This window comes from Anneissia japonica, unplaced genomic scaffold, assembly GCF_011630105.1.
Source record: "Anneissia japonica isolate Jap-2015-1 unplaced genomic scaffold, ASM1163010v1 scaffold288012_len1326614_cov192, whole genome shotgun sequence".
NCBI classification, from domain to species: Eukaryota; Metazoa; Echinodermata; class Crinoidea; order Comatulida; family Comatulidae; genus Anneissia; species Anneissia japonica.
The window spans coordinates 11,936-39,828 of record NW_022756612.1 but is presented as its reverse complement, the minus strand read 5'-3'; the positions used below and the strand labels follow the sequence as shown (position 1 = coordinate 39,828).

At 32.4% G+C, this 27,893-nt stretch overlaps 1 protein-coding gene across 4 annotated transcripts; it reads right to left on the bottom strand.

The window, feature by feature from the left end:
- LOC117124276 lies at positions 1–27,893 on the bottom strand. 4 transcript variants are annotated; one of them, XM_033270444.1, is made up of 8 exons: positions 27,746–27,760; positions 25,051–25,173; positions 6,800–8,155; positions 6,518–6,652; positions 5,809–5,991; positions 4,177–4,214; positions 2,381–2,635; positions 1–1,746 (listed from the first exon to the last, which is right to left on the bottom strand). In XM_033270444.1, the coding sequence occupies exons 2-8, from the start codon at positions 25,094–25,096 to the stop codon at positions 1,693–1,695; spliced, it is 2,067 nt and encodes a 688-aa protein (XP_033126335.1). In that variant the 5' UTR covers positions 25,097–25,173; positions 27,746–27,760; the 3' UTR covers positions 1–1,692. The 4 variants fall into 4 exon arrangements, with proteins under 4 accessions (XP_033126335.1, XP_033126337.1, XP_033126334.1 ...); XM_033270446.1 differs by lacking the exon at positions 25,051–25,173 and having other exon boundaries at positions 6,518–6,655; positions 27,746–27,893; XM_033270443.1 differs by lacking the exon at positions 27,746–27,760 and having other exon boundaries at positions 6,518–6,655; positions 25,051–25,179.

Sequence of the window (27,893 nt, the reverse complement as noted above, 5' to 3'; positions counted from 1 at the left end):
TTATTTCTTCGATTATTTCTTTAATATTCATAGTAATCCATGAATTGTTGACAAATTCAATACAGGTACAAAAGTTGACACAACTACAAACAAATTTTGTTAAGTCCATGGCATCAGCATTGTCCAAAACATTCTCTAATTAATTTTTAAAGTTAAGTTTTAAGTTTCAAGTTCCAACATGTCCTGAAACCATTTAAAATGTCACACGGTAATGTCCCTGTAACAGCCTTCATGTTTTATCTTCAATAATTTCTCTAAGAATGACATCATGTTTGCTGTTTAAAAATTATTAGGCAATCAAACCATCAAATTTTCTTTGACAAAAAAATGTTGCATGCCCATAGTCCTGATGTGCAGGGGTGTATACAGAGATATCCGAAAATAGGAATTCAAAAGTGGGGACGATCAAGACAACACTACCATAGGGGGTCCGGGGCATTCCCCGCGAATTTTTTGTTTTCTAGATGCCCGAAAATAACCTCTGATGCGTTTTGGGTGAACAATTATTTCTTTTTCTTTTCTTTGTTTTTTTTTTAACTCTCCAGAAAATGGGGGCAGGGGGGAGCGACCGGGCCGTCCCGGTCCTGTTGTGCCCGGTCATGATGACCATATTTAGTCATGTCAAACAAAATTTGATAGTCTGGGCATTTCCAAATGCACTGTCTATTTTACAGGATAAGTGTTAAACCTGCAAAACATGTTTTTTGGTATTTCTCTCTTTTCAAAATATATTTATGTGAGAAAATTTACATCACAGAAAATGAACATTGTAACAAAACGTTTTGAAGGTAGTAAAAATATTTGACAATAAAATTTTTCTCCAAAAAGTGAAGTACAGTTTATATTTCTTGAAACAAGGTGTTCAATTTTATTTAAGGAGAGGGTCTGTTTTATCGTTTTCAATAAAAATACTTTCCAAAACAAAGTACAGTACTCTACATAAACTACAATATATTTTACAATACTAAATACCTGGCCTTCAATCATTGTTCAATGTATGATTTGCCAAACACAAATGATCCACCCCATTTTATATTTTGGTCAAGTTCAAAAGAACTGAACACAAAATAAGGGAAAATGCAAGAAACTCAGAAAATGGAATACAGTAATGTAATTCCTTTGAAAGTTAAAACATCTTTTATACTTTTTTTTATTCATTCAACAAAATCAATTCTCATATCTGTTTATCAATTATTCAAACATGTTCATGTACATCAAGGTAAATCTATTAGAATTTATCAATTCAGTATAATTACAAATAAATCAGAAACGTTTTTTTCAACAATAATTTTTCCACTGAATTTTTGTTTAATTTAATATAAAAATGCATTAGTAGGAATGATTGAAAGATAACATAAGATAACATAATCAATGTTTTCTATAAAATTATTGCAAACATAAAACTTCATCAACATTCCTAATAAAATTATCGCAGAAGCATTAAATATATTTACAAATGATATAAAGTTCCAAAACAGGAAAACTTTTTGCACCAAAATAACCTGGAAAGTATTTTTTTAGGAATATTCTTCAGGAAAAAATGTAATAATATCATAGTTTGAAGTTCTTATTTCAAACCATCGACAAAATGCTTCCTGAATAATTTATACATAATTCGTATTCAAATAAAATAAAAAGTTTTCTTTTGCACCATTCCCAAAAGCTCATCTAGCCTGCATAGTTATTAGCATCTCATTCAATAACCGATCCGTCATGTTCATCACTATCATCAATTATGATTGATTCCTGCAAGAAAAGATATAAATGTAACATATCAACTATATTGCCAAAGGTTTATACAAATACAAAAGTCATAAGACAAGGAATTCTACACAATATAGGGGCGGATCCAGAGATTATTTATTCTTTTTTTTTACTGGATTGCATTGTCAGTAACATAGTACTGCTTTCCAAAATGGTCCCGTGACAAAGTACAGTAAAGTAAAAAGTAATAGAAGTTAAAGTAAAGTAAACAAAGGAATTATAAAAGTTAAAAAAGTACAAAGGTAAAAATCCTAACTAAATTACATTTGAATCAATAGAGATGGAATTTTTGAATTCATTAATAATTTTTGCAGTTGCAGGTTTCCTAATTTGAGCAGGAAAATTATTCCATTCGTTTGAGGCTCTGTTTGAAGTGGGGGCGAAAAGTGAGGCCGATCAAGACAACACTACTGTATGGGGTCTGGGCGATTTCCCTCATGAAAGTTTAGTTTTCTAGACACCCAAAATAAACTCTGTGGCATATTGGGGTGATAAATTATTTCTTTTTCCTTCCTTCTTTTTTTTTTCTTTTTTTTAATAAAATTGCCCCTGCAATATAAATTTAAAAATGTTTCCAGTACCTAACCTGCTGAATTCTAATTCTAATGCTTCTTACCCATCCTCCTTGGCTTCCTACCCACTCAGCAAAGTGATCTGATATGTACTCAATACTGTTGTTCTTTATCTGTGTAGCATGTCGACCAATTTTCCTGGCTGTATGCATAGCGACTTTCGTAAATCTTAGGACCAGTGCCACCTGGTTCCAGCCCTGGCCATTACCGACAAGGTTGCCCACTGTGGTAGAGAATGCCTGGTAGGTGGTGTCTAAGACAACATGTATGACATTGTCTTCAGAGAAGGTGTTTGCCATCTAAAAGTTGATAAGAAATTGATATTGATTGAGTGGTTACTACGATTTATTATTGTTAAAAATGAGATTGTTTAGTCTAATTCCGCCTACTTTACAGCATGAATATGAGCAAAGATCAAAGCGCCCAGCGCACTCAATGGGCAGTTATGGGATACGTTTGAAGCACAATTTACTCCCCTGCAAAGGTTGTTCTTTGGCATGTATTATCTTTTAAATTTGTTTACTTTGTTTAAAAAATGTCCACACTTTAAAAACAATTTATTGTCAGGCTTCAAATCTATTTTTATTATTACAAACAAAATTTGAGTCTTGATCTCACAACACAGATTGCATACAGTCTATTACAATGGCTGTGCAATTGTTTTTATCATTAAGCCAGTAAAATGTATAGTTCTGAAAATACCATCCATAAGAATAATCACTACAGAAAGATTTTCCAAATTTTCGGAAACATGTATAGAAGTTTCCAGAATTGAATATTTATTTGAATTTTTAGTAATTGAATAACACTCTTTATAATTATTAATAAATGATAATTATCGAAAGTTATTTAATTGGTAGAAATTCCAGTATAGTATACAGTATTTACCTTGAATTGTTAGTAATTGTATAACTCTCGATTAATTTTTCGATAAGTATCGAGAGTTATTCAATAGGTAAAAATCCAATACTATATACCATACTGGAAACTGTTATCAATTGAATGTACCACTTAAATAACTCCCAATAATTATTCATGAATTATAAATATATAAACACATTTTAGGGTTATTGAAGCTTTTCATAGTAAATTTTGAATCATTTTCAAAACTTTTCATGCAGAGGTCAACCAGGCATATGATTTAACTTATTTTTTTGAGACAGAAAAATCTTGTTAATGAAATTGAAATTATTCAAATGTTTGACAAAGGAAATAATATACATAGTCCTTCAATATTCATTTTATTTATGTTATCCTATATAATAATTATAAAGAGTCAACATTTTTTCATACTGGCATTTAAGCAGGGCCTACAATATCAAAAATCATGTTGAAATTGGAGATATAAAGAGACCTACAGTATAATCACAATAGCATGATCATAGACTTTTTGTCAAGGGAAGTCCTTTCAAGCACTGTTTTTTTGTTTTTTTTTGTTTAAAGAAGAATGTATTCTTATTTCTTAACCACTTGTAAATATAAGTTTTAATAAACATAGTTCTTGACATGTCAAAGTAATCTCTGAGGTTCTCTGATAATTCCCTGCTATAATTATTCATGCATTTTTATAATATAATACATAATATATAATCGTATAATACACACAATGTAAGCTCTTTCATAATACATATTGTAGCACCACTATTTCGGACACATCTATTAAGGGGACAATGCTTTTTAAAGATGCATTTTTTTCAGGAAAAACTGTATCTTTTAACATTATTCAGGACACCCTATGAAGGAGATTCATTTTTGGCCACAAATGTCCCCTTAATAGGGGCTCTAAAGTAATTCTTACTTTCTTGTTGATATACTTTACTTATAGATATTGAATACTTACATGCATGTTAGAGATATCTTGTAAGACAGTAGCTTCAGCTGTTGTAACATTTTCACAAGTTGGAAAAGAAAAGATCAAGATTATTATTGTGTATAACTTTGTAATACTTTCATCATCCATATTATAGTTAGAAATACAGTTACTAACAACATAAATATTATACATTAAAAACAACATACAAGGGGAGAAAACAATATAGTAATTAACTTAATACCATAATTCATTTGGCTACAATCTGAAATGCAAGAATGGGCTGAATTTAGGTGGGTTTATATCTAAGGAATCTTCAAAAAAAAATAAAAATTACTTTTTCAACCTTTTTCTATACTATATTTTTTTTAAACAATTAGACTTTTATACTTAAGTAAGTAGGTCCTGTGTCTTTAGCTGTCCTAATCATTACTTTTTCAATTTTTAATTTTTATGGCAAATTTTTTAAAGCATTTGTAAAAGTCAATTGGGCTAGTAATTCTAATCATATCTTGGGCTTTGCATGGGAAAGGCTGGTACATGAAATTGCACATAAAGTGGGAGTGGGTGGGCTAATACCCAAAGAATTATGGTTAAGTCAAAAACTTGAAAAGTAATTACACCACTAACAACATCAACATTACATCAGTAGCAATCTCATTACACCATTACATTAGTTGCAACATCACCAACATTAAATTATGATCACATCAACCAAAACATCAACATGATTACATCATCACCATCATAAATAGAAATATCATGATCACATAAACGCTATTAACAACAATATCATTTCGATCACATCAGCAACATCAGTTGCAATATCAGGTTCATATCAACATTCTCATCAATAACATCATCATGACCGCATCAACATCCTCATAAACAACAATATAATATATAATATAATCAATATAATCAATCACACCAATACCACTATGTGACAAGTTCTGGCAAACCCACCATTTGTCGGGAAAAAAGTTTTGGTATTGTGGGACTGTCCATGAATTCTTTTTTAAAACAGTGTTTATTTGATGAAAATTAGAGCATCAGCAAAGTTATGATACCCAATTCATTGGATATCAGCCAAGTAGGTTTTCATAAAACCACTTCTAAATATGCCAAAATCAATAGTTTATTATTAGGATTTGTATTTTAAAAATAATTTTAATAAACTTTTCCATTACATTTAGTGATTGGTATTTTTTTGCAGAAATGTTTTCCAATATATTTTCTTTTATAAACTGCAAAAACATGGAATTGTTCAAAATTCTGATTCTCAAAACGTTTTGGGTACTAGTGCAAAAATAAGAAACTACAACAAATGGAGGGTTTTGCCAGAGCCATCCTGTATGACCCCATCAACAATATCATCAATAGCAATATTATGTTGATCACATCAACATCCTTATCAGTAACAGTGTGATCATGATCAGAACAATACCATCATTAGCAATATCATCAAGATCCCTTCATTAATCATATAGGTAATGGTTGTGTACTTGTATAGTGCATATAAAGAACAGTCTCCATGCAATTTATAAGCCTTCTTTGACAGAACACACATCTAAACCAAAAAATATCCAAAAACAGGAGGCAAAGAGAAGACAGGAGAAGGACAATGTGATCATCTTAATTAAGATACATAAATCAAATTACCTGTGCAAGTCGTTGGTTGTGATGACGAAGCAGCACCCTGACCCCCAACAGCACCCTCTACTATTCCATCCCCCATGGCTGCTAGTCTCTCGGCAACTTCACGATACATATCCTCATGTTCATCAACTGAAGTTGTGCTGGATGCCATGTCAATAGAGACAGAGTCAATGGATGCATCCTTGTCTGAGAAGTGTGTAAATAGCAACAATATGTTTCATACATCTAATTCATAGCATAAATTAAGAAGTGATTTGGTTTTGTTTTGATGACTTAATATCTATTAAAAAATATCAAGAAAAACATGCCTTTCAACACATTATACTCTAAAGCGAGCATAACAAATAAGCTGGAGAGGTCTCTCAACTGAGCATTGTTTCAACTAGTGCAGTGGTTCAGTCAAAAGTTTTTCTTGTGTGTTTTTAATTTTTAAGGCTGGCGCAAACTACTTCGATTTTAAATAGTTTTCAATGATTATCTGCACATACTACTACCAACGTTCAACTGTCTTACACTGCGCCAGACAAGCACCACAGAGTGGATGAAACCATCAGCCAACGGTAGACCGGCCACTGGCCAATGCCGTGTGCATCGTTGAGTAGTGTATGTTGATGAACATTGTAAGCAATCTTTATATAAGGCTTTGTGTATGTCATAATATTTACTTTTTTAATTAAATATAAATTATTGGTAAACAAAATATCTGACTAACCATTAGTTTCATCTCCACTAAGGCCATCAACCTCAAGATCATCATCAAAGTTAGCCAAAGGGGCTTGACGTGGTGCTGGTTGCCCACCACCACGAAGTTCAATTCCAGGCCGCAATGGACTGTTAATATGTAGCACTTCTTTGAGGGGAAAAATATATATAATTATTAATATTTCAATTAATATTCTATTTAATCACTAGGATTTCCACAATTAAAAAGTGACATTTTAACATCTAATACTAGAGTAACACATCACAGAAAAAACACAAGAAAAAAACTTACCATTAAAACCTCGAGTTGGATCAGAAAATGAAGAGATGTTCAGGGAAGTTGGGCGTGATACAGATCTCGGCGGTGGATGTTGCATGACGGTTGACGCCAGAATATGATTTGGTTGAGAAATTGAACGTACTACATCTTGGTGTCTTGTATCTTGGTACTGAAACTCGGTTGCACTGGAAAAAGTTGTCTTATCATTCTGCTCATTCAGCGGGGACTGTTGCCAGGGAGAGCATCTATCATTATTGGATGGCGAGTCCTTCCTAGGTTTTTTACGTAAGAAACTAGGAAACTTTTTTATCTTTCTGCGTTCATCACGAGATGGAGTAGTTGGTGAAGTTGAAGACGAGCGATCACTTTCCAAAGAGCTGGTATAATTTATACCATTTGCGATGGGTGATGAAACAGATTCACTTGATCCTTGTTTGTGTTTCTTGGACTCTATGCCTAACATTTTTCTGAGACGTTTTCCAAATCCTGTTTTCTTCATCTCGGAATGTACCTTTGAACGATTTTCCTTTTCTTTACTGTCCAAGTCCTTCCGTTCTTTGCGTGGTGCAGTGGGAGAGCCTATCAAACTTCTTGCACGATTAATTAATGTTTTTCGTCGTTTCAATTTCTTTTTTCCCGTATTTACATGGATTTGCAAATCATCTGAAGGATCTAGTAACCCTTCTTCTTTCATTTTTTTAATTTTTTCAAAATCTTGCTCACAGGGTTTTGCCTTAAACCTTAGAGTGGACGGTGCAGAGTTTGATTTTTCACGATTCAAGTCAATAGGTTTGTGTATATTGTCTAAATTTTCAATGTCATAGTCCTTTTTACTAAGCTCTTTGCAGAAACTGTCACTAGCACGTGTTGAAAAGATATGATCGTTTGAGTCGCTGCTGATATTTGACGTAATGGAGATTGTATGGTTCCGCTTTTCCTTTTTTTTATTCCGTCTTTTAACTCTTCGACAATCCTCAGATAAATCAGCACTTGATAAGCTAACACTTCGTCGTTTTAAATAAAGTTCAACAATTCTTGCTGTTTCCCGCTTTACAAGTGGTACACTCTTGCCTTTCTTTAGTTCATTTGGAACATCGATTCGTGTAGGTCGCGTTGTATGTGGTGCTGGGGGAGTCATTGCCCTCGCTCTGTTCTTGGTGAGTGCTTGGCTATATTCCTCCCCTTCAAGTTCCATGTCTGTGCTGTTTTGTGGAGTGATAGACGGTGATGAATTTTGGAACGTTGTTAAGAAATCACCTCCAGCAATATATGGATACTGCTCGCCAACTGGTGTTGCAATATCTCCGTCATTGACTACAGCATAAGCTGCCATTGTTTCACCTTGATCGCAACTGTTTAATGTAGTTTCTGAAAGATAAAAATTAGTAGTATTTATGAGATTAATTAAACATCATATTCTAGATTTTGTAACTATATTACAATCATAATAATGAGATAATCATCTGCATAGATAAGGCAAGACTTTTTTTATAACTTGTTTAGCGAACTTGCCGCCCATCATTAATGATTTTGAACAAAACAAAATTTTATTTTTGGCCAAATAGCGCACAAACTACCATGAAATAAAAAAATAAATAAATCATTAACAACACTTTCATATGCCACTTCATGTAAGTTCCATTCATTATCAATAGGTCTTTATAAATGACTTCAGATTTTCAGTGTAGCATGAATTCCAATTTTGAAATAATATATGATATGACATTGGTAATGTGACGCATGTTAATATTTCATTAAAAGGAAGTAAACTGCAAACTGCCAATTACAATAATGATACCGTAGTTTGTTATACTTCCCTGTCCTAATATCAAACCAGAGTGTAATTTCGATATTGCGAAATAGATGACTGAAACAGTAAACATATTCAAGTAGGCCTAGTATTACTGTATGCCTTTAGATAAAAATTATTTTAGCTATTCAGACTCCTGATATTAGTCATCAATAATCAGATGACAAAAATACCTCATTAACATACAATGCTGTTTTCAGCCACCTGGTTAGCACGCAATCCCAATGTCACTATGGCAACCAGTAGATCAATAACTGAACTACTGTAGAAGATGTGTTTGTTCACATACTTCTCTCTGAAGCCCTAAAATTTGGTAATGCATGTCATATATATCTTTCTGGTGTTTACATACCGTGTATCAATGGTCATTGTCCTATTGCACTACGTCATAGACATGGCTTAATTGATAGTCACCGACAAAAGAGTGTTTATAGGAATACCTTTCACATGAAAGGTAACGATGATGTCATTGACACATAGGTCAACAGAGGTACAGTAATAAGGAAGAGATCAAACTATTATATAATACAATTTTAAATTTGGAATTTGGAATAATTTATTTTCTAAAAAAATAAACACAACATATTTGTCTCTATTTTTGACCATGGAGGTAAACAATATTTATACTAATTTATACTTTCATACCTTGTTGTATTTTTTTCTCTTTTTGGTATCTATTTCAATACAATACCGTTGTAATTATGATAAACTAGTATGTAGAACAAAGCCTGCCCATCAAAAACAACAGTCCTGCATCATACAACCTTGAACTTGCAGAAGCTCTAAATTCACCAGACATCATTTAGAGAGAATGTCTAGACATAGCATTATTTTCAAGTAACCACTATGCTATTTACACCACTGATTACTTCAGATAATACTTAATAGCAGCTTGGATATTTACTTTACACCACCCTCAGTACATTCTACTGTGTTTAGACAAAGCAGTAGAGTCTACAATGAAAAATACCAGTAACTCAGTACAGAATACTCTTTACCAAAAAAAATGTAATCATTTCATTTGCAAATGTACTTTGTATGTACCAGTAGGTATTACAAAATGATTACACAGCACAATAATACTGTTGGATACCTAAAAGTAATTTATTGATGGTAGTATTATTGTCCAGAATGTAAAGTCTGAGCAAGGAGGTATAAAAAATAAGCACCAATTCTCTGGTACGGCTGTACCATCAGATGGGAGACGTGCACCTCGCAGTTTTTACTTAAGATATTTTTTTTTTTGGATTTTCTTCTGAAGGTTCATCAGGAGAGTTCACTCTTCTAAGTTATGTTACTTCTTACTTCTACGCTTTTTTGTTTGTTGCAATGGTTTACTCCATCCAATGAAAGACTTTTATATCTTTAAAGTGGAATTGATTGTGGCCTTTCTCACTGTGTGACATGATACAAGTTATAAGCAGGTATGGGTACCTGTACATAGGCATCCTCCATCCTTCCGATTCTTAACTACTAGATAGGATGTTGTTTGTGACCTTGGCTTGCCATGAATTCCCAACATGCAGTAAAGTACAGTTCACTGCCTTGATGACTAAGGGCCCGTTCGGACGAGTAAATTTTTACCGGTACTTCCAACTGAGAGCCCATGTGTGGCAATTAAATTTTGCCTCTAGTCATAAAAAATTTGAAAAACATGTCCCAAAAACCCATCTTTTTTAGAGGGTATTTCAATTACACTCTGCCTCCAGGCGTAATTTATCACATGTAAGGCCCATGTCAAAAGTTGACCTTTAGATTTGTATACAACACTGGGCCAGAGTGAAATTCCTATCGTTCAATCCTGTTCCCATTTTCTCATAATACTTTAAATCCTTATGAAAATATTAACTTAAATAATATTTAAAAGCATTTAAAAAGTTTGACAGTAAGAACTTTAGCAAAACACAAGAAAATGGTGTTTAAACTTACAACAAAAAAAAGTTCTTTACGGTAAGCCAGCGAGCGAGCGACATTTTTACATACATCACTGTATTCATTCAAATGTTGCATTTCTAATTCATAGTTTATTATTTGTTAAGTGAGTATTACTGCTTTAAAAACAAACTTAAAATTTATAATTAGATGTAATTTGTATTTTAATAACAGAAAAATAACTTTATACCTACTTTTAAATTAGTTTTGTTACAACAACATTAAGAGTTGTTTTACAGTCAACAACAACTAGGCGTCGTCTAGCGGAGGACATGTGCCGAATGTAAAAGTTTTGTTATCACGGTGAAGAAATCACTTGAAGCTCCAAATGAAGTTACAAAGGACAGATGTATAGTTTTAAATATTAACAACAAAAATATTGCTGAAAAACTTGTGTCTGACCTTGGTTGAAGGAAAGACATACAAGAAGTTACTGGTTTTACCGGTTCTTATTCTACTCGTCCGAACGGCCGTCAGAATTAGCCCCAAGGCTATTATTAGATTACACATGTATTAGAGTTTACATCCGAACACGGACTAAATGCTCTTGCTTGGCTGCAATTTACCAGTTTTTTTTTTTTATCCAAATCTCCGCTTCACTCATTAAATACTAGGAGATGGTGTTGAAGAACAAAATACAGTACAGTAGTCTACATTTACACCTTACCTAGAAACTGTCACTGCAGTAAATTCTGACGACGTTCCATATATGTTCCTATTGTTATCTGGTGAATTCTGACAGTACGGAGACATTTAAAATGAAAACAATGTTATTAATTTGATTTCTTTTGTATGCCACTACAAGTCAAAGGTAGGTCAGATGTTAAAATAATAGTAGGTGACTGGATCACCAAGTAAACACATGCAAAGGTAGGTCTAGTCATTTTGAGACCTATATTCCAAAGTTTGCAATCCTGGTGAGAGGACCTATCACATATTCCTCAATAATAATTTTTATAAATATTAAATGAGATTTATTCTTATAAATTTATCTAGGCCCTAAAATGATAAATTTTGAAGGGCTGGTAATCTTAGTCAAAATATTAGAAAAACAATGAGGCATTTGTAACCATGCATTATAGGGAAAAAAAATACCCAAAATGTATACAAACAATTCAACATATTTTTAAAATGACTAATAAATTTAAATATAGCACCAATATTTCCAGTAAAAAAAATATAAATACTGATACAGTAATGTAAATATAGTTGGAAAAGGAGAAACTGAGAAGTGAGAGTACAAACAATTACAGAAGCTTTTTACCTTGACAAGAATTTAAATGACACCAATTTGTTTTGTTAAATAGCTAATTGACTTCCTCAAAAACATGAGAAATACCAGTTGCATATAAATAGAACCACCCACATGTTCAGTCATCACTAAACTTAACAACGCAGTAATTCTAAACTCTTTGAACTACTACACTTACTATAACTTAACCTCAACATGAACCCTGGTTAATAACAACCTCAAATGCAAATGATGGTAAAAAGATTAATATTGTTGTCAATACAGTAACAGTGATAATATGAAATATTAATGATGAACATTCTGGATTTTAATTATGATGTACAATAGAATGCCATCCAATTATTATAATTTCCCACAACAAAGAATATTTATTTTATCTTTTAAGATAAAATTATTTTTAATTTGTAATTGTTTTGATATTCTACTTTAAAAATGGAACACAAAAATGAAAATAAAAATAAACTAAAATCATTTGATAATACATGAATTCCAATTACAATACTACTATACATGCTATTACTGTACTGTATTAAGATTATTATAATAATAAGACCAGAATCATCGTAACATCAATTCAAACCATAATCAATAACAATATCACAAGAAAACCTTAAATCAGAAACAACACTGATGAGAAAAACAAATCAAAATAGCAGTCATGTAATGAATAAATGACTTAATAATCAATAATTATAATAATAAAAAAAACTTACATCAAAACCAATACTGATTATGAAAAACACGATAAAATCTCATAATACAGTCAGTTCAATTTTTGAATATCCCGAAATAATGTTCATCAAAAAACGTTGTAAAATGCTGTACACGTCTGTACAGCACAACCAGCCAACACATAGTAAACAAAACATAGGCAGTGACTCCTGTTTAAATAGACTCGCCGACGCATTGTTGTTAGAACACATCTGATTAGTCATCAGAAGGGTTCTATTGTTGGAGGTCAGTGCATGAGTGAGGCAATCCTGTAGCCATGCTAAGGCAGTCTGGCATTCAGGATGTTTTGCTGCATCCTACCAGAGAGCCCTTTCAACCATAAAAAACTTGGAGTTACAATCAATCAATTCCAGGAAACAATACCTTTTGTTTTTGACACTCTTTGTTCCTTTTACAAATAACAAGCTAAAGCCATTTTTTTGAATTTTAACTTATCAGTTTAATATATTATATATTTAACAATCACTTACAGTATATTATTAATTAATCTCTTACATTAGGCCACTAGTCACATTTATTATTAGCATATTTCAATGTGTTAAAAAAACCCCTGTAATTTGATAATCTATTGCTTTTCAAATATTAGGTTTACAAATGAAAGTTACTTTGGTATGCAGATACACCTCCACTGGTGTTAATTAAAGATGATAATAAATATTTGATAAAAAAAAAAATTGTTTCCCCATCGGGATTCGAACCCAAGACCTTCCAATTACCCTTTGATTTTCCCACATAGGACATGTTTACAAAGGCTCTGAACAAACAAGGTTCTAGAATCACAGTGGTAAAAATTATTTGGTAGATGGTTAAGTGTGTATGTTGAAAGCTCTATAAATATACATACTGTAAGAACTGATAAGAATAAAACTAAAATATTAGTAATTAACTAAAAATTTATAAATCACATGTATAATGTACAATCCTTTACGGAAATTATATTTTGACACTACTTATTTATGTTCCAACAGCAAATCCGTCTGACGTAAGGTTACGAAAGATTTAACATTTGACGTGCACTATATTACAGACCACAGTCACAAGGCTTATCATACCCAGGGCATACAGTAGTCTTTCTTTTACTTCAAAGCTTAGAAGTAACTATGCAAATTTCTGGAAGAATAATTGCCACTTTTGTTGTCACTCAACAGTTAATTTGCACACAAATTCTTGAAATTGTAAACAGTTATGAAAACATTGTGTCTACAAGGCTTACACATCCCAAAAAATGTTATTTTTATTACTCATTTTTGTAGGTAATTATCTTTTGAAAAAATTTGGTCAAAATAAAGTTTGCACGTACTTGCGAGCTCTGAAGTATGTGCGTCTACATGGCGCTACTCTGAGTGCGTATTCCTTAATATATTCCATGTGTACGCGGAAGTAGCATACTGTATTTACTCCTCTGACTGTTCTAAGATAAATCGTCTTTAGTAATATTGAAGTAACATAATACAAAGAGCATCTTCACAGGCACTACCTAGGGCTTAAGACAAGTCTGAACATGCCTACTGTATAACTAACAAAGTGTTTACCATTAAATGAACTGGCTTTGTATTAAACAAACGATGATAATTACCTTACACTGAGTTTGAAGCAGATGTTCATAGTAGCCATGAAATTCATTCAATTAACATAATACTATATTTAGCATCTTTTAGTATAATATCTGTTGCTAATATAGAAATGATGATGCAAAGCATTTTGCACATATTCATTGGACTTTGTCATACCATTGCTATGGTCACCAATAACAGTTGTCAGGGTAACAAGTATACAGTCACTTTGATGCACTGCAACCGTGAAGATGACTAAATAATGTAATAAAAGCTAGCAAAAGATCACAGGTTCATGTAAATATAGGTACTGATACATACATAATAAATGCATTCATTGCAAAAGTGAAAATGACGACTTAAGGATGTTTAATTAATATATGATTCAGGTACTGTATTGTTCAGGTCAGCAAACATAATATTAATGTAAATAAATAATGAGACTACATATTATTACACACGCACACAATCAAGGATGTAAAATATCAACAGTTCTATAAGACGGATCAAAGAGGTATAAAGAATTCATTGGATGGATCAATATTATAAATGATCAAGTAAGTGATGTACCACATTTTCACAAGCCTGTTTAGAAGTGCACTTACATAACAAATTAATCAGAATTTTTATTTTTTTAAATTTTTCTCACATCCAACAGTAACTTGCGAATTATAGGACGGAAAGGTAATGGTAATGTTAATGGTAATGGTAGGATATTTGTGGAGTGCCTTCCACAATAAAATCGTCACAAGGTGCTGACAGTATACAGACCCAAAGTCGGATTGGAAAATAAAAATTAGGAAAAAACAAACCGCGAACACAAAAGGGAAGGGAAATACGCACCACCGTGTACGCGCAGGTACCCCAGTGACAATAGTTACCCCGGCAGCGGTTGTTGTTGTTTAATGGAACAATGATATAAACTAAGTTTACTGTATGAGGCTTTGGGAGTAAAGTTGTTTTTTTTTTAGTCATGGGAAAAAGTCCTGCTGTCACATGACCCTGGGATGAGAAGGCAAGCATCCTAACCACTACTCTACTACTGTATATAGAATTCCAATGTTACCAGGCCCATTCAACTTGTTACAATGTTAGAGCAATTTGTAATTTAACAGTGCCCTGATGATAGAAAATATTGTATAAAGGGCATTGGCTATTTGTACTCTTGTAGTAGTGCCAGCACAAATTATTTAAAAGCTGCAGTTATTAGAAAAGAAAGTTTTGTACATGTTGAAGAGACACTTATTTGGTTTTTTTTTATGATATGAGGCTCTACATTTATACCAAACCACTAACAGTAAATTCAACAAGAACTCAAAGTTTACAAATTTTATGATCTTTTACAGTAGTGATAATAATAAATTACTGTCCACAAAATCAATGATACCATAGTCAATTATTCTCTATTGTCTGCAGATACCAATTCTACATTTAAAAGATAAACTTGCACTTTTCTATATTATTTTGAAAAATCAAGGATTTTTACCATTTGAAATAAATGGGCCCATTTCAACTTGTATTCACTCAGATGTTTAATATGCAATTACATCATACCAGGAACCAAGTACTGTACTGTACCTTCCGTCTTAATGTTGACAATGACATATAAACTAACACATAGGATTACTGAAATACCATTTGATGACAACGAACAGACTATTGACACTTTTAGGTGAACTATAATACATTGAACTATGAAAGCCCACAGTTGGATCCTGGATGCATCATCACAACCTCATGCCATTCAATTCAATTTTATTTCATTACAAATGAAAATACATCATTTGGATACTACTGTATAAAAGGACAATAAAAATTGGACAAAAAGTGACTATAAAAAAAAAATATTAAAAAAAATTAAATAGCCTTGGTAGAAATTGCTGGTCACCAGCAAAACTGTCTTTATATATTATTATGTATTTAAAAACATGAAAAAATATATTATAAATATTTATAAAGTACAGATAGTATTAAGGAACCCTTTTATTGAATAACTTATGAAAAAAACCAGATCAAATTATATTTCTGAAAAATATTTTTAAATAAAACATTTGGTCATAACAATCACAATGAAATACAGTACATTGTCAAGAAGACTTTGTAAATAAATAAATTAGAATTTTACAGCTCTCCATTTAATTCAGACATAAATCTCAAAATTATATAATTCTTTGTGATAGTTCCCATAGATCAACAACTCTCACTTGCCTGATCTGATACTTTCTCCTAGGGAATGCTTAAATTTGGATTTATGTTGCCAAGAATTATTAATTCTGTAAATTAATTGGACACATGTAAAATGAAATGCTTGATAAAATGGCAAATGAATTCACTAATAATTTTGTACATCAAACAGAAAAATAATAAAGCTACGGTTAAAATCCCATTATAATAACTAATTAGTTTACAGTAATCTCACTGGGAAAATATCTCAAAATGTATCTTTTGAATTATTTCTAATAGTACAATTAAATCAAATCTATTTTGACATTCAGTATCAAGTAACAAAAGTCTAATCAACTTTCAAGTAACCAATGGACAGTATTAATAGACTTACAGTATTATTTCCAAGAATCACTATTAATTATAATTGCTTGAGTTATAGCCAAATTGTGGAGCAAGAGACCTTGAAGAGATGTGAACGTGCTAGCAACACCAATCAAAACATTGATGTTGTCCCTATGGAAACAGCAGAAAAAAGGACAATGAACTTTCACAAGAGAGTGAGACGATTATTTGCGCAAGATACTGTAAGATATTAGGACTGAAATTATACATACTGGTCGAAAACAGTTACCGTATCACAAACTAATTAAACAAAATTTCAAGCCTCATAATTTCAACTATATTTTACAATTGCTCCATTAATTAAAGATATATTGTCTAATGCAAAATACCAAAAGTCATAAAAATCATTTTTGAACATTGCCCATTTTGAACATAAAAATGAATAACACAGAATTGAACAAAAAAAAAATGTTAACCCATAATTTTACAGCAAAAAACGATAGAAACACTATAATAATTATAATTATCTAGCTCAAAAATCAGGGGACATATTTAAACTTCAATAATTTCTAAGTGAATAATTTGTATGTTACTGCAAAATGAGTAAGTTAAATTCAAAATTATTTTTTAAAGAATTTTTGTCATTTTCAAAGGATGAAATATGTTATCAACCACCAGCGAGATACCAATCAACACAAGTCAGTTTTGCTAATTTAGAACTTTTACTACAAAAACTCTTACTTGATTACTGTGCAAAGAATATAGCAAGCACATTATTATGTGGGAGAAATATTTTCTCATTTTAATTTTCAATACAAAGAAATTTTGATATTTTAAAATTTGCTTAGCTCAAACAAGACACTGTGGACTTGATATCAACTTGATTAATAATTTTAATGAAAATAAATCTTAATACTAGCAAATAACGTCATCGCCTTAGAAACACAATTTACGATCAGTGGCAGATAGGGTACCAGAGATCGACACAAGAGTTTTTATGGCCCAAATGTGTGATTTTAGACCACTTTGGAGATTGGCAATTAAAATAACATTATTTGATAGGCAAATTAATATTTTTAACACACCAACGAGGTATAGTAATTTAAAAGTTTTCTAAATATATAACACAAAAGTTGAAAAAAACGACAAAAAAGGGGGGGGGGTCATGGAGCAAGGAAAATATCCTACTCGCCTTGGAAGTTGTTATGTAGCCGAAGGTCAGCTGCCTTTAGGTCAACTTTGTCATCAGTTTGTGCCCAAAGGGTACACTACCAGCTAGCTGGCTGTCGTGAATATAGTACCTTCACGTAGTCATCATACAAGAAGGTGATTCACCTTCATGTAGTCGTTGTCATACAGCCACTGCCCTGCATCCACAAATAACAAATTGTGAAGCTAGACTACCAATACAAAAACACAAAATTGGCGTAAAATGGAGCTCGAATGAAAAAAACAATGTATTTTAGCAAGTATTTGAAACCTTTAAATGATTTGAAGTCTTTCGCCAATATGGCTAAAGCAGTTGGTTATTTCTTCGTCTATCCAAAATAGTTTCGCCCGTTGCGATTGGTTAGCGTGAGCCCGGTAAGGGTCGCCAGATGGGCGACCGCTAAGTTTCAGCCCACCACTGAAAATAAATAAAAATCGCTAAATGCTATCGCCGACTTCTTCGGCGACGCTGATTGGTCAGCTGAATCAGAAAGCATTCCTGATTGCGTCAGAGAGAGCTATGCAGTGCAAGGATTGCAGTAGCGACTGTGTAGCCATTCAATGGAGACCAGGCTTAAAAGTTGAGCATCCACATAACACTCAGCTTACAGACCAAAGCAAATGGATTTGTTCTTCTATCTTATGCCGACTTATCCATAGAGGCAGAACAGAAAAATGATGGAGAAAAACAAAAGAATTCTGCAAACACATACAGCCATTGACATTTTCTATCTCAAATTCTAACTCAAATTCATATATTTCAATACTGGTTTGTAACAAGCAGTTACAAACTAATTATTAGAAATTTAGAAAATACACATAAAAAGAGGCAATGAATCAATGGAAAAGTTCACGATAAAAATTATAAAAATTCAAACCATTAAAATTGCAATAAAATAACTTCAGTGAAATAAGAAATCAAAACAATGAAGACTGGAAAATATTGATAGAATAAATCATTAATTATATCACCAATAAAAATATTTTGATAGCTATACATTATATAGTAAAACATAGCTAACTAATACCCGATTCACACGTGAAGTTAAATTTAACAAAAAGTAACAAATTGTATCGAGCGATCTCCCGAGTTATTCCTACCGAGATAAAAAGTATTCACACGCGTCTGTAACTTGAGGTAATGCCAAGGTCGTGTAAAATTTATTCAGTGTTTATTCAATGATTCATTTTTTCCCCTACTGCGATATAGGTCTAGCCTAGGCCTAGTTGAGAACCCCTGTCTCAGATGGACTGTTGAACTCACCATCGCAGTAAACATTCGAAGCAATCAATGCACTTAACAACTGCTGTACTGCTACTACTAAACTAGGCATAGCTTCCAACGTTTCTGTCGACTCTTGATAACTAGTAATAGTACTAACACCACCCCGACGTTCATTTTATGTAGGCCTATATCTTCTTCTTCTACCATTACTAATTAACATCAATAACAAGGGAGATTCATTCATCATTGAGAAAAACTAGGCCTATCTATTTCTAGTGGATCAGAATTGTCTGCAGAAGGAAGAAAATTCAAAGAACCCCGTGAAACACAGTAGATTGTTGTTGTGTTGAAATCCCTGCGCATGCGCAGATCTATCCATGCTACATCTCGGAAGCTTTACCAGCCTCAGCGAGGCTGGTAAAGATTACCGAGACGTTCCAAGATTTTACAAGGATATTACACGGAGGTACTTTCACACGTGCCGTAAAATGTTACTTTTGGTTACATTTTGTTACATTTGGTAAGATTTTTGTACGTGTGAATCGGGTATAAGCAAGTTATAATTGAATGTTTTTTTTGAGATTTGAAATCTTAAGTATCACACGCAATTGGCTAGAGGTTGGTAATGTCACTACTTTTTGTACAAATCCAACCAGAGTTAGGATATAACTGGAGTTGAGCTCTCCAAAAAACTCTCACAAAGGCTGGATTAAGGCTAAGGGATAATGTATCTGTACATGTCAGTACAAGTGGCGGATTCAAGGGGAGGCCCAGCAGGCCGGGCCTGGTCTGCGCCACCTAAAAATGAAATTATAGAAAAAAAGAAAATTATATTTCCGGCCATCGTAAATTTTCTTCAACTCTTATAAAACAACAATTAATAAGAAACTTAAAATCATGATAATAAATTACTGAAAACAATTGTTAAAACATTGCATACTCATTTCAATACGTGCTATTGAGCATATGCCTTACTAATCTAAACAAAGAATTTTTCCAGCCACACAATTACAGTAACCATCTACTAAACAGTTACCAGGTACGCATACTGAACAAAGACTCAGAAGGTCGCAGCAGAGCATTATAGGTAAAGGTGAAAGCAGCAAAACAGACATCTGATGTAATATTCAATGAACTTTTGACCCCTGCAAAAATTAGAGCAGCCTGCAGTAAAAATTACTAATGTCCTATATATTTAGTAAAATCAATACCTTGCCAGAACATATCTTAGTACAAATCACCTCCCCATCCACACCCTTGGTTTTTGATAGAAATGTACGCCAAATTTTACCAAACGAATAACAAAAAAGACCACCTTAGGCAATACATAAATCAATGACTGGTATTGACGCACATTAAATACAACAATCTTTATAGATTAATGATTTCTAAAAACAGCAATTAGGATGTTGTGATGTAAACCGTTTAATTTAAAAGATTTGCAACACTAAATAAAAGTCTCATCTTCCACTGTGAGGTCAAGGTAGAAGCATCCTTGTCGCGGTCCTGGATAACACTAATTATACCAACCCCACACGAAGGATCAAGCCATACTTACATCATTTTCATCATGTCCTCTGATGAACCTGAGGACAATGATTGTGCTAGAAACTAAGTATCAAGCAAGTTTGTGAACACGATAAGAAGAATCTTCCATTGTATTACTAGTATTATTAATCAATAATTCCTCATAACATAGTACCTTATGTTATGAGAAACAGTGTTTTGATTCAATTTTAAATATAATCATTATTTACATACTGTAATAAAAATTTTTTAACTGTGCTCTTTACGCTTACGCTTTAAGCATCTTTTCAAAATAAAGTCCAATAGAAAATATTATTAGTTTATTGCCTACACAATTCAGCTCCCGTCTATCTGAGTGATATATTTCTAAGTATTACTCAGGTAGAAGGGGGCTTAGATCCGCCCAAGACCATACTCGTCTCGCCATTCCTAAAACAAAAAGATCGTTTGGGGATAAGTCGTTTTCCGTTCTGGGGCCAAGACTTTTTTCAAGAACAATTTACCAAATAGTGTCCGTGAAGCTTCTAATGTGCATTTTTATAAAAAAACTCCTCAAGATGCACCTTTTTCCTAATCCTTAATGTTTTAATTGTCTTATTTCGTATGTGCTTTAATTGTATGATAATGTAAATTTTTTTTAAATCTATTTTTGTACAGCACTCTATAAATTCCAAATAATAATAATAATAATAATATCACCCTATCGGGCAGGAAAAGTGATGAGGGAAGAAGGCTTTTTTTTTTTTTTTTTTTTATTTTGCTAAAGACAAATAACACCCTTGGGTAGTTTGCTGGTGCATTGATATTCAAAGTAAAACATGATTGAAATAATGCAAACAATATCTACTAACTATTTAATAAAATAAATGAAAAAATAAATAAATACAATTAAAAAAATTTTTTTTTTTTCAAGAAGACATGTGCGCGGAGGTGATAAACTAATAATTTTTTTTATTGGGCCTAATTAATTTTGAATCCTATCTAAAAATTTATTATGTGAATGGTATACTAATAAAGAGAGAAGATCGAACCTCTTGTAATCAGTGTTAGCAGAAATTCAATTGCTACATTTCCTAGAAAATTGTATTTTTTGTAGATAAAACAATAAATACTGTTAATGGACCTGGCAACTCAGATTCAGATTCCATTTTATTCCTTCCAATATGGGAATAGCAGGGAGTACATTCCGAAACATTAGTAAATTTACAAAATGTTAAAATGTTAAAAGATCCAGTAAAAAAAAAAATTTCAATTTCTAAAACAAATAAAAGATGTCAAAATTAAAAATTTCACATTAAATAAATTAGGCCAATTAAAATACTGTAATTATACTTAAAATACAACTTTGGCAATTCAAAAACAAATAAAAGATGTCAAAATTAAAAAATTCACATTAAATAAATTAGGCCAATTAAAATACTGTAATTATACTTAAAATACAACTTTGGCAATTCAAAAATAAATAAAAGATGTCAAAATTAAAAATTTCACATTAAATAAATTAGGCCAATTAAAATACTGTAATTATACTTAAAATACAACTTTGGCAATTCAAAAATGCAATTGAATTTTTTTTTTTCTCAAACTCAATCTTAAAGGCAAAGATGTTTGTTGATGGTAATAAACGTTATGAAATGTATGATTATAATTTAAACATAGACATTTAAACATAGGTTTAATACTTTAATTGACCTATTTTTGTCATTTTGTATAATTTTGTTTTTTATGCAAAGAGCTAGGGAATAACAACCCTGAGTTAATCTGGGCCTACCTGGTTAAATAAAGTAGTTTAACTCATAGAATGGCAAGAGGTCCAACTGTAAGGGTTTTCTTGGAATGAAATCCTATCTCGAAAATTACGACGACTAACTAGATGGCGTCCTTCAAAAGAATTCATGCTTACGTATCGAACATGTGCTACGTCTATGCAGTAGAACACATATTTAAATTTTAAACTCTATGAAAATTCTAATAGGGTGCCCCCTACCACGTGGTAGTACTTTTACTATTTTTAGTTTCATTGTGAGCTTGCAAAAAATAAGAATATTTGGACATCTTTCTATTCTATACTCTTTTGTGCGACTGTAACTTTTTTTTAAATTTTTTTTTTATATGTTGTAAACAAACATAATTTTCATGAGTGATTTCAAAATTTCCCATAAAAAATGTTATGTTTTATTTTATTAGGCTTTTTTTTAGCTTGTATGTACTATAGTTAGTGAAATATAAGGGCAGTCCATTAATCAAGAAATACCTACATATAGTACAAATATTTTATTACCATAATAAGTGATTTACTCAGCAGAACTGATGTTTTTTTGTTTTATTAGAGAAAAAAAGCATAAATTATGCATTTATTTATTCATTGGGTATTCAGTGTCTTTGAAGATGCTAGTCACTAAAAATCTGCATTTGAAGATTTTAAAACAATATTATGATTTCAATAAATTATAAATCATACTAGCTACTACTATACTACAGTTATCACTGTTAAAGTACAAGTGACTTTGACTGTCAAAAAGCACATTATTAGCCTGCTATGCTCGAGAGCCAGAGTGGCTTACGTGGCAAAAATATTGCCGTAGTAGGCCTAGCAGTTAGCCATATTGTCAGAATGATTACAAGGTACAAATCAAGATAAACTATCATTTAGATTAGATTGGAAATGTTACACTACATTCAAAATTAAAAATTTCACATTAAATATATTAGGCCAATTAAAATACAATATAATTCATTGGGTATTTAGTGTCCTTGAAGACGCTAAGACACTAAAAATCTGCATTTTGAGGATTTTAAAAACAATTGACATGTTGACAAGGACGTGAAGGCCCGCCCACAAAGTCACGAAAACCTTAGACAATGCCGGCTAGACTTTACCGAGTTGGCGAACATTCTATCAACCTTCTTTACGAAAGAGAATTCAGGGTAGGCGGTATGCAAATGAATCATTTATTCATAGTGTTAATCTATTTCATGAAACAGGCGGGGAAATTGTTGTAAAAGCCTCTATATTTCGCTCCCAAATAAAGAGGGGAAAGGCGCATTCAGTCAACCTCGTTGTCGGCAAAGGCCAAGTCACTGATGTGACTTGCTCATGTAAATCTGGGTATCTACAAGCAAAGGTCGAACAAAACACACATGGCTGAAACAAATAAGTACTGATCTGAAACCCATAGATAAAACTTTAAACACACTCATGCATGATGATTATAATAGGGCAAACTGGCGACGCACCTTTGTAAGGCTCATGGCTTAAATAAGCCGTATCGGCCCAGAGAGAGAGCTAACCAAACATAGACATCTTGGCCTAGGCTTACGTATGTTTCGTGTTGACAACCAGCTGTCTAAGGAAATTAAAATGTCCCAGAAAAAGTTTTTTGATCATGTGACTAAATGACGCTCGCTGATTAGTTGGTTTATCTGTCAATCAAATCTCGTCGAGATGTTAATTACGATTTCAATAAATTATAAATCATACTAGCTACTACTATACTACATTTATCACTGTTAAAGTACAAGTGACTTTGACTGTGAAAAAGTACATTATTAGCCTGCTATGCTCGAGAGCCAGAGCGACTTGCGTGGCAAAAATATTGCCGTAATAGGCCTAGCAGTTAGCCATATTGTCAGAATGATTACAAGGTACAAATCAAGATAAAATATCATTTAAATTAGATTGGAAATGTTACACTACATTTAAAAGCTATGAAGAAACTAGCCCATAGCAACCGCATTGGTAATTTCATAGTTAACAAAAGCAATTGACATGCCAATGTGCTGTACACTGTAGTCTATATGTGTAACTACAACTATATCTGTCCTGGAAATCAACAAAATTAAAACTCAACAACTGGGGTTGCTTCAAATGTTACCAAGTGCAAATTTGGTACATTTTACAGAAATAAGAATACCTGTATGGAATGTGAAAGCACAGACATGATGCTAAATTTACATCACGTTCAAAACAGATGTTTATTGTTCTATATCTAATTTTAAAAGTGTTACACATTACAATCATACTGGCATAATATTTTGGTACAACTTTTAGAATAAATTAATGCTTAACTAAATAGTGGCAGATCCAGAACTTTAAAATAGAGGGCTCAGATATGCAATTTTACAGATGGAAGGTCGAGACTACCTCAGTCCCACCACGGTTGGGGATGAGGAATAAAATTTTATATCATGATGGCATTTCTAGATGACTGGAAATCATTCTTTTTTTAGACTTTGAATACAATTATCTTTTTCGCCCACATTTTTAAAAATTTTCAAACATTTATAAACTCCACACCGAATTCACCTGCTAAAATATATTTTATGGATAAGCTTATATACCACAGGGTACAGTAGAAGAAATGCAGCCTAATGGCAATTTTTTTGCAGCCTGCGAAAATGTATGAAAGACCTGTGTGTAGCCCATCTATAATCTTTGGCTAGAAACACTAATTCAAACTATACAATACTAATGCATCAACATAATATTCATATTTCTTTTTTTAATCCACTTACTCTTAATGGAATTGCTCCCTCCTCTTGTGAAAAAACAGTCAATCATATGGCATTAAAAAGTATAATACAGTAAAACTTGCCTGAGTTGATGCCAAATTGTTGTGTTTTCCATTATTTAATGATCTGTAAGTCAAATTTTATCCAAGTCAAACAATTTTTCAATGCCATTTTGGATTTGACTTAGGCAAGTTCAACTGAATATTAAATGTTTTTCTGTCTCTTATATTTGTACCTGTTTTAGGAATAGTGATTTATGGACTGACTGCCTTTCATGAAATCATAATTTTTATATATTACTTTTTTTCTTTGAACAAATTCATTACTTTTTCTATTTTGTATGCAACTTTGTACCTTCTACAAAGGCAAAGGAATAAAGAAACATTAAAAGATGCCCTTATTTCATGACTCAAATTGTTTCAAGTATCTTATGCTAATTAATTATGCAAAGTTTTATGTGATGCTAGACCTTCACAAAGGCAGAATTTTAACCACTGTCAAAACATTTATTTTGTGATGAACAAATACTGTAGCGTGACATGCTGCATGGAAAACCGGTCGTGTAGTGTCAAAGTCTATCAGGGTAGAGATCAAAGGCAGTCAACAAGGGAAATTCCCTACCATTATACTAAAATTATTTTGTTAATTGTATTAATGCAATGACCTCACATGGGCATGATTAATAATTTTCCAGAATTTGCTATGTTTAACAATTTTGCTATATCCACAAAATATAATGTTTATGTAACTGTAATGGCTAAAAAAAAAAAAAAAAATTAAAACAAACATATGGATATTTATAGATATATGGATGTCTGAAATAAAAATGTTTAGTTGAATTGAATACACACAAGACCATAGCATAAGAGAAGCACATTCTAATGCAATAATAATTAAAAGCAAGTCCTGAGAATTGCTGAAAAAGCAGAATTAATCATTAAATTTACAAATTGCTCTTAAAACAAATATAAAAGGAAGGCTGTCCCTCAATCTGTCATCCACATACAGCTAGTAGGATAAGTGTGTATTCCAAAACTAGCCTAAGCTGGGATAATAAATTGCACAGTTTACGCGGACATGTAGTCTCCACATGAAATTGTTTGTCACCAAAGTACATGGCGAGTTGAGATGAACACAGGCAGAGGGAGTGGTATAGTGTAGACTTGTTGCGAGTGTAGCGATATAGTAGGTTTAGAATTCTGATTTGTGACAATCAGCTGCTTGAAAATTTTCAGTCTGGTAATCAGTGAAAATTTATGTTTTGATCTCATTGTTGATTGTATTTATTTGTGCGCTACAGAAATTGAAATTCAATTATTAACATTTTCTAGATATTCACTGCATTTAGTGACCTCAGTATTATGTGCTATATAAAACCCACTACATACATACAGGTACAGTACATACAATGACAGCCAACAATTCAAGTGTATTAAGTAATCCTGAAATTACTTTGACAAAACTATTCTGCATGTATTTTATTATCAAAACAGTTGTCCCCAACCTGGTGTTGATGAACAATAAGTGGGAGTCCACGAAAAATAAGTAGGGGTCGGCTAAATCAAAAGGCTCCACAGCATATCCCTTAAAAAGTTTTGAGTCTGCTAGACTTCTAGACCAATTTTTCAGGATTCTATTATTTTTCACGTCTTACAACAGTAACATCTTACTGTTAATCATTAAGCAATTTTGTGAATAATGAAATAGCTTTAACAATGATGAATCATCTTCTATTAAATCTTATCATCCAATTGGTAGAATATTGAAAATGGATTGGATTGGATTTATCTGGTGTAAACACCAGGGGCAACCCACAAAAGACTTTTTTTTCTGACGGGGTCCTTCTGGTGAAGATTGGGCAGTACACCGGGAGACCTAGCTAACTTAGTCTATTACAAAGAGTGTACCAGCCTGGAGTGTAATCTATTGCATTCTTCAAGATGCAAACTGGCCATATTGCACATAGGAAAAACAACTTAAATATCTGCTATTAAAAACTTGCATATCAGCTCTCCAACGATGGGAATTGACCTCGGGACCAAGAGCGTTACTAAATTTATTATAATATCAAGGATTAGAACCCTCATTAGTTGATTTTCACGGCTTGGTTAGTTTTACAATTTCTTGCAGTAAAACTAAGACTCAAAAAATCGTGTGGACAGCTGTAAGGTTTACCCATTGAAATGACCTGATCTTCCCTTTTTTCAAGTCCAGTGCAATAGTAGTTTTTAAGCTAATTTTCAAGATTCTAAAAGCCTAAGGAATAACCGGAGAACATCATCCAAGTTTATTTTACGTTTGTAATACCATGGAGGAATTAATTCCTCCATGGTAATACCGTACCCAATCTGAGTACAGAAAATGCTCATGGGACCCCTAAAATATTTTTAAATATTTTCTATCGCCCTCACATATATGTTTTGCTTCTAGCTACTGTATCCTGGCCTGAAATGACATCTATCTCAATGAAATTGGGTGTGTGGCATCCTGGATGGATTGCTTGGAAGGTTCGACACCAAGGCCTACAGTAGACACCAATAATAACATACCACTACATAATGCCTATTATTAATGATGAAATAAGCATTATGTGTAGCCTTAACTACAGGCATGTCTAGACTAGTCTCAGGGTAGCGAATGTCTAGGCTAGGTATGTTTAGGCTTAGTTTTGTCAGAATTCCCCTCCCTCTTTACTTACGTAACTTAGGCCTGGGTGGGAAACAAACGTATTTAGATAGCGACTTTTGTGGAAACCGCAGCAATCACTATAACGTCCCAAAATTCCCTTAAAGTTTATATATACAGTTCTATCAAATTGCTATCAATCATCTTAACTTACACTCTGT

Excerpts from the sequence above, each read along its gene's own strand:
- LOC117124276 (XM_033270443.1), bottom strand. The coding sequence starts at position 25,096 with ATGATTGACTGTTTTTTCACAAGAGGAGGGAGCAATTCCATTAAGA. Across the intron at positions 6,656-6,799 it reads TCCAACTCGAGGTTTTAATG|AAGTGCTACATATTAACAGT; the intron begins GTAAGTTTTTTT and ends TTCCCCTCAAAG. Across the intron at positions 2,636-4,176 it reads AAGATATCTCTAACATGCAT|ATGGCAAACACCTTCTCTGA; the intron begins GTAAGTATTCAA and ends ATCAACTTTTAG.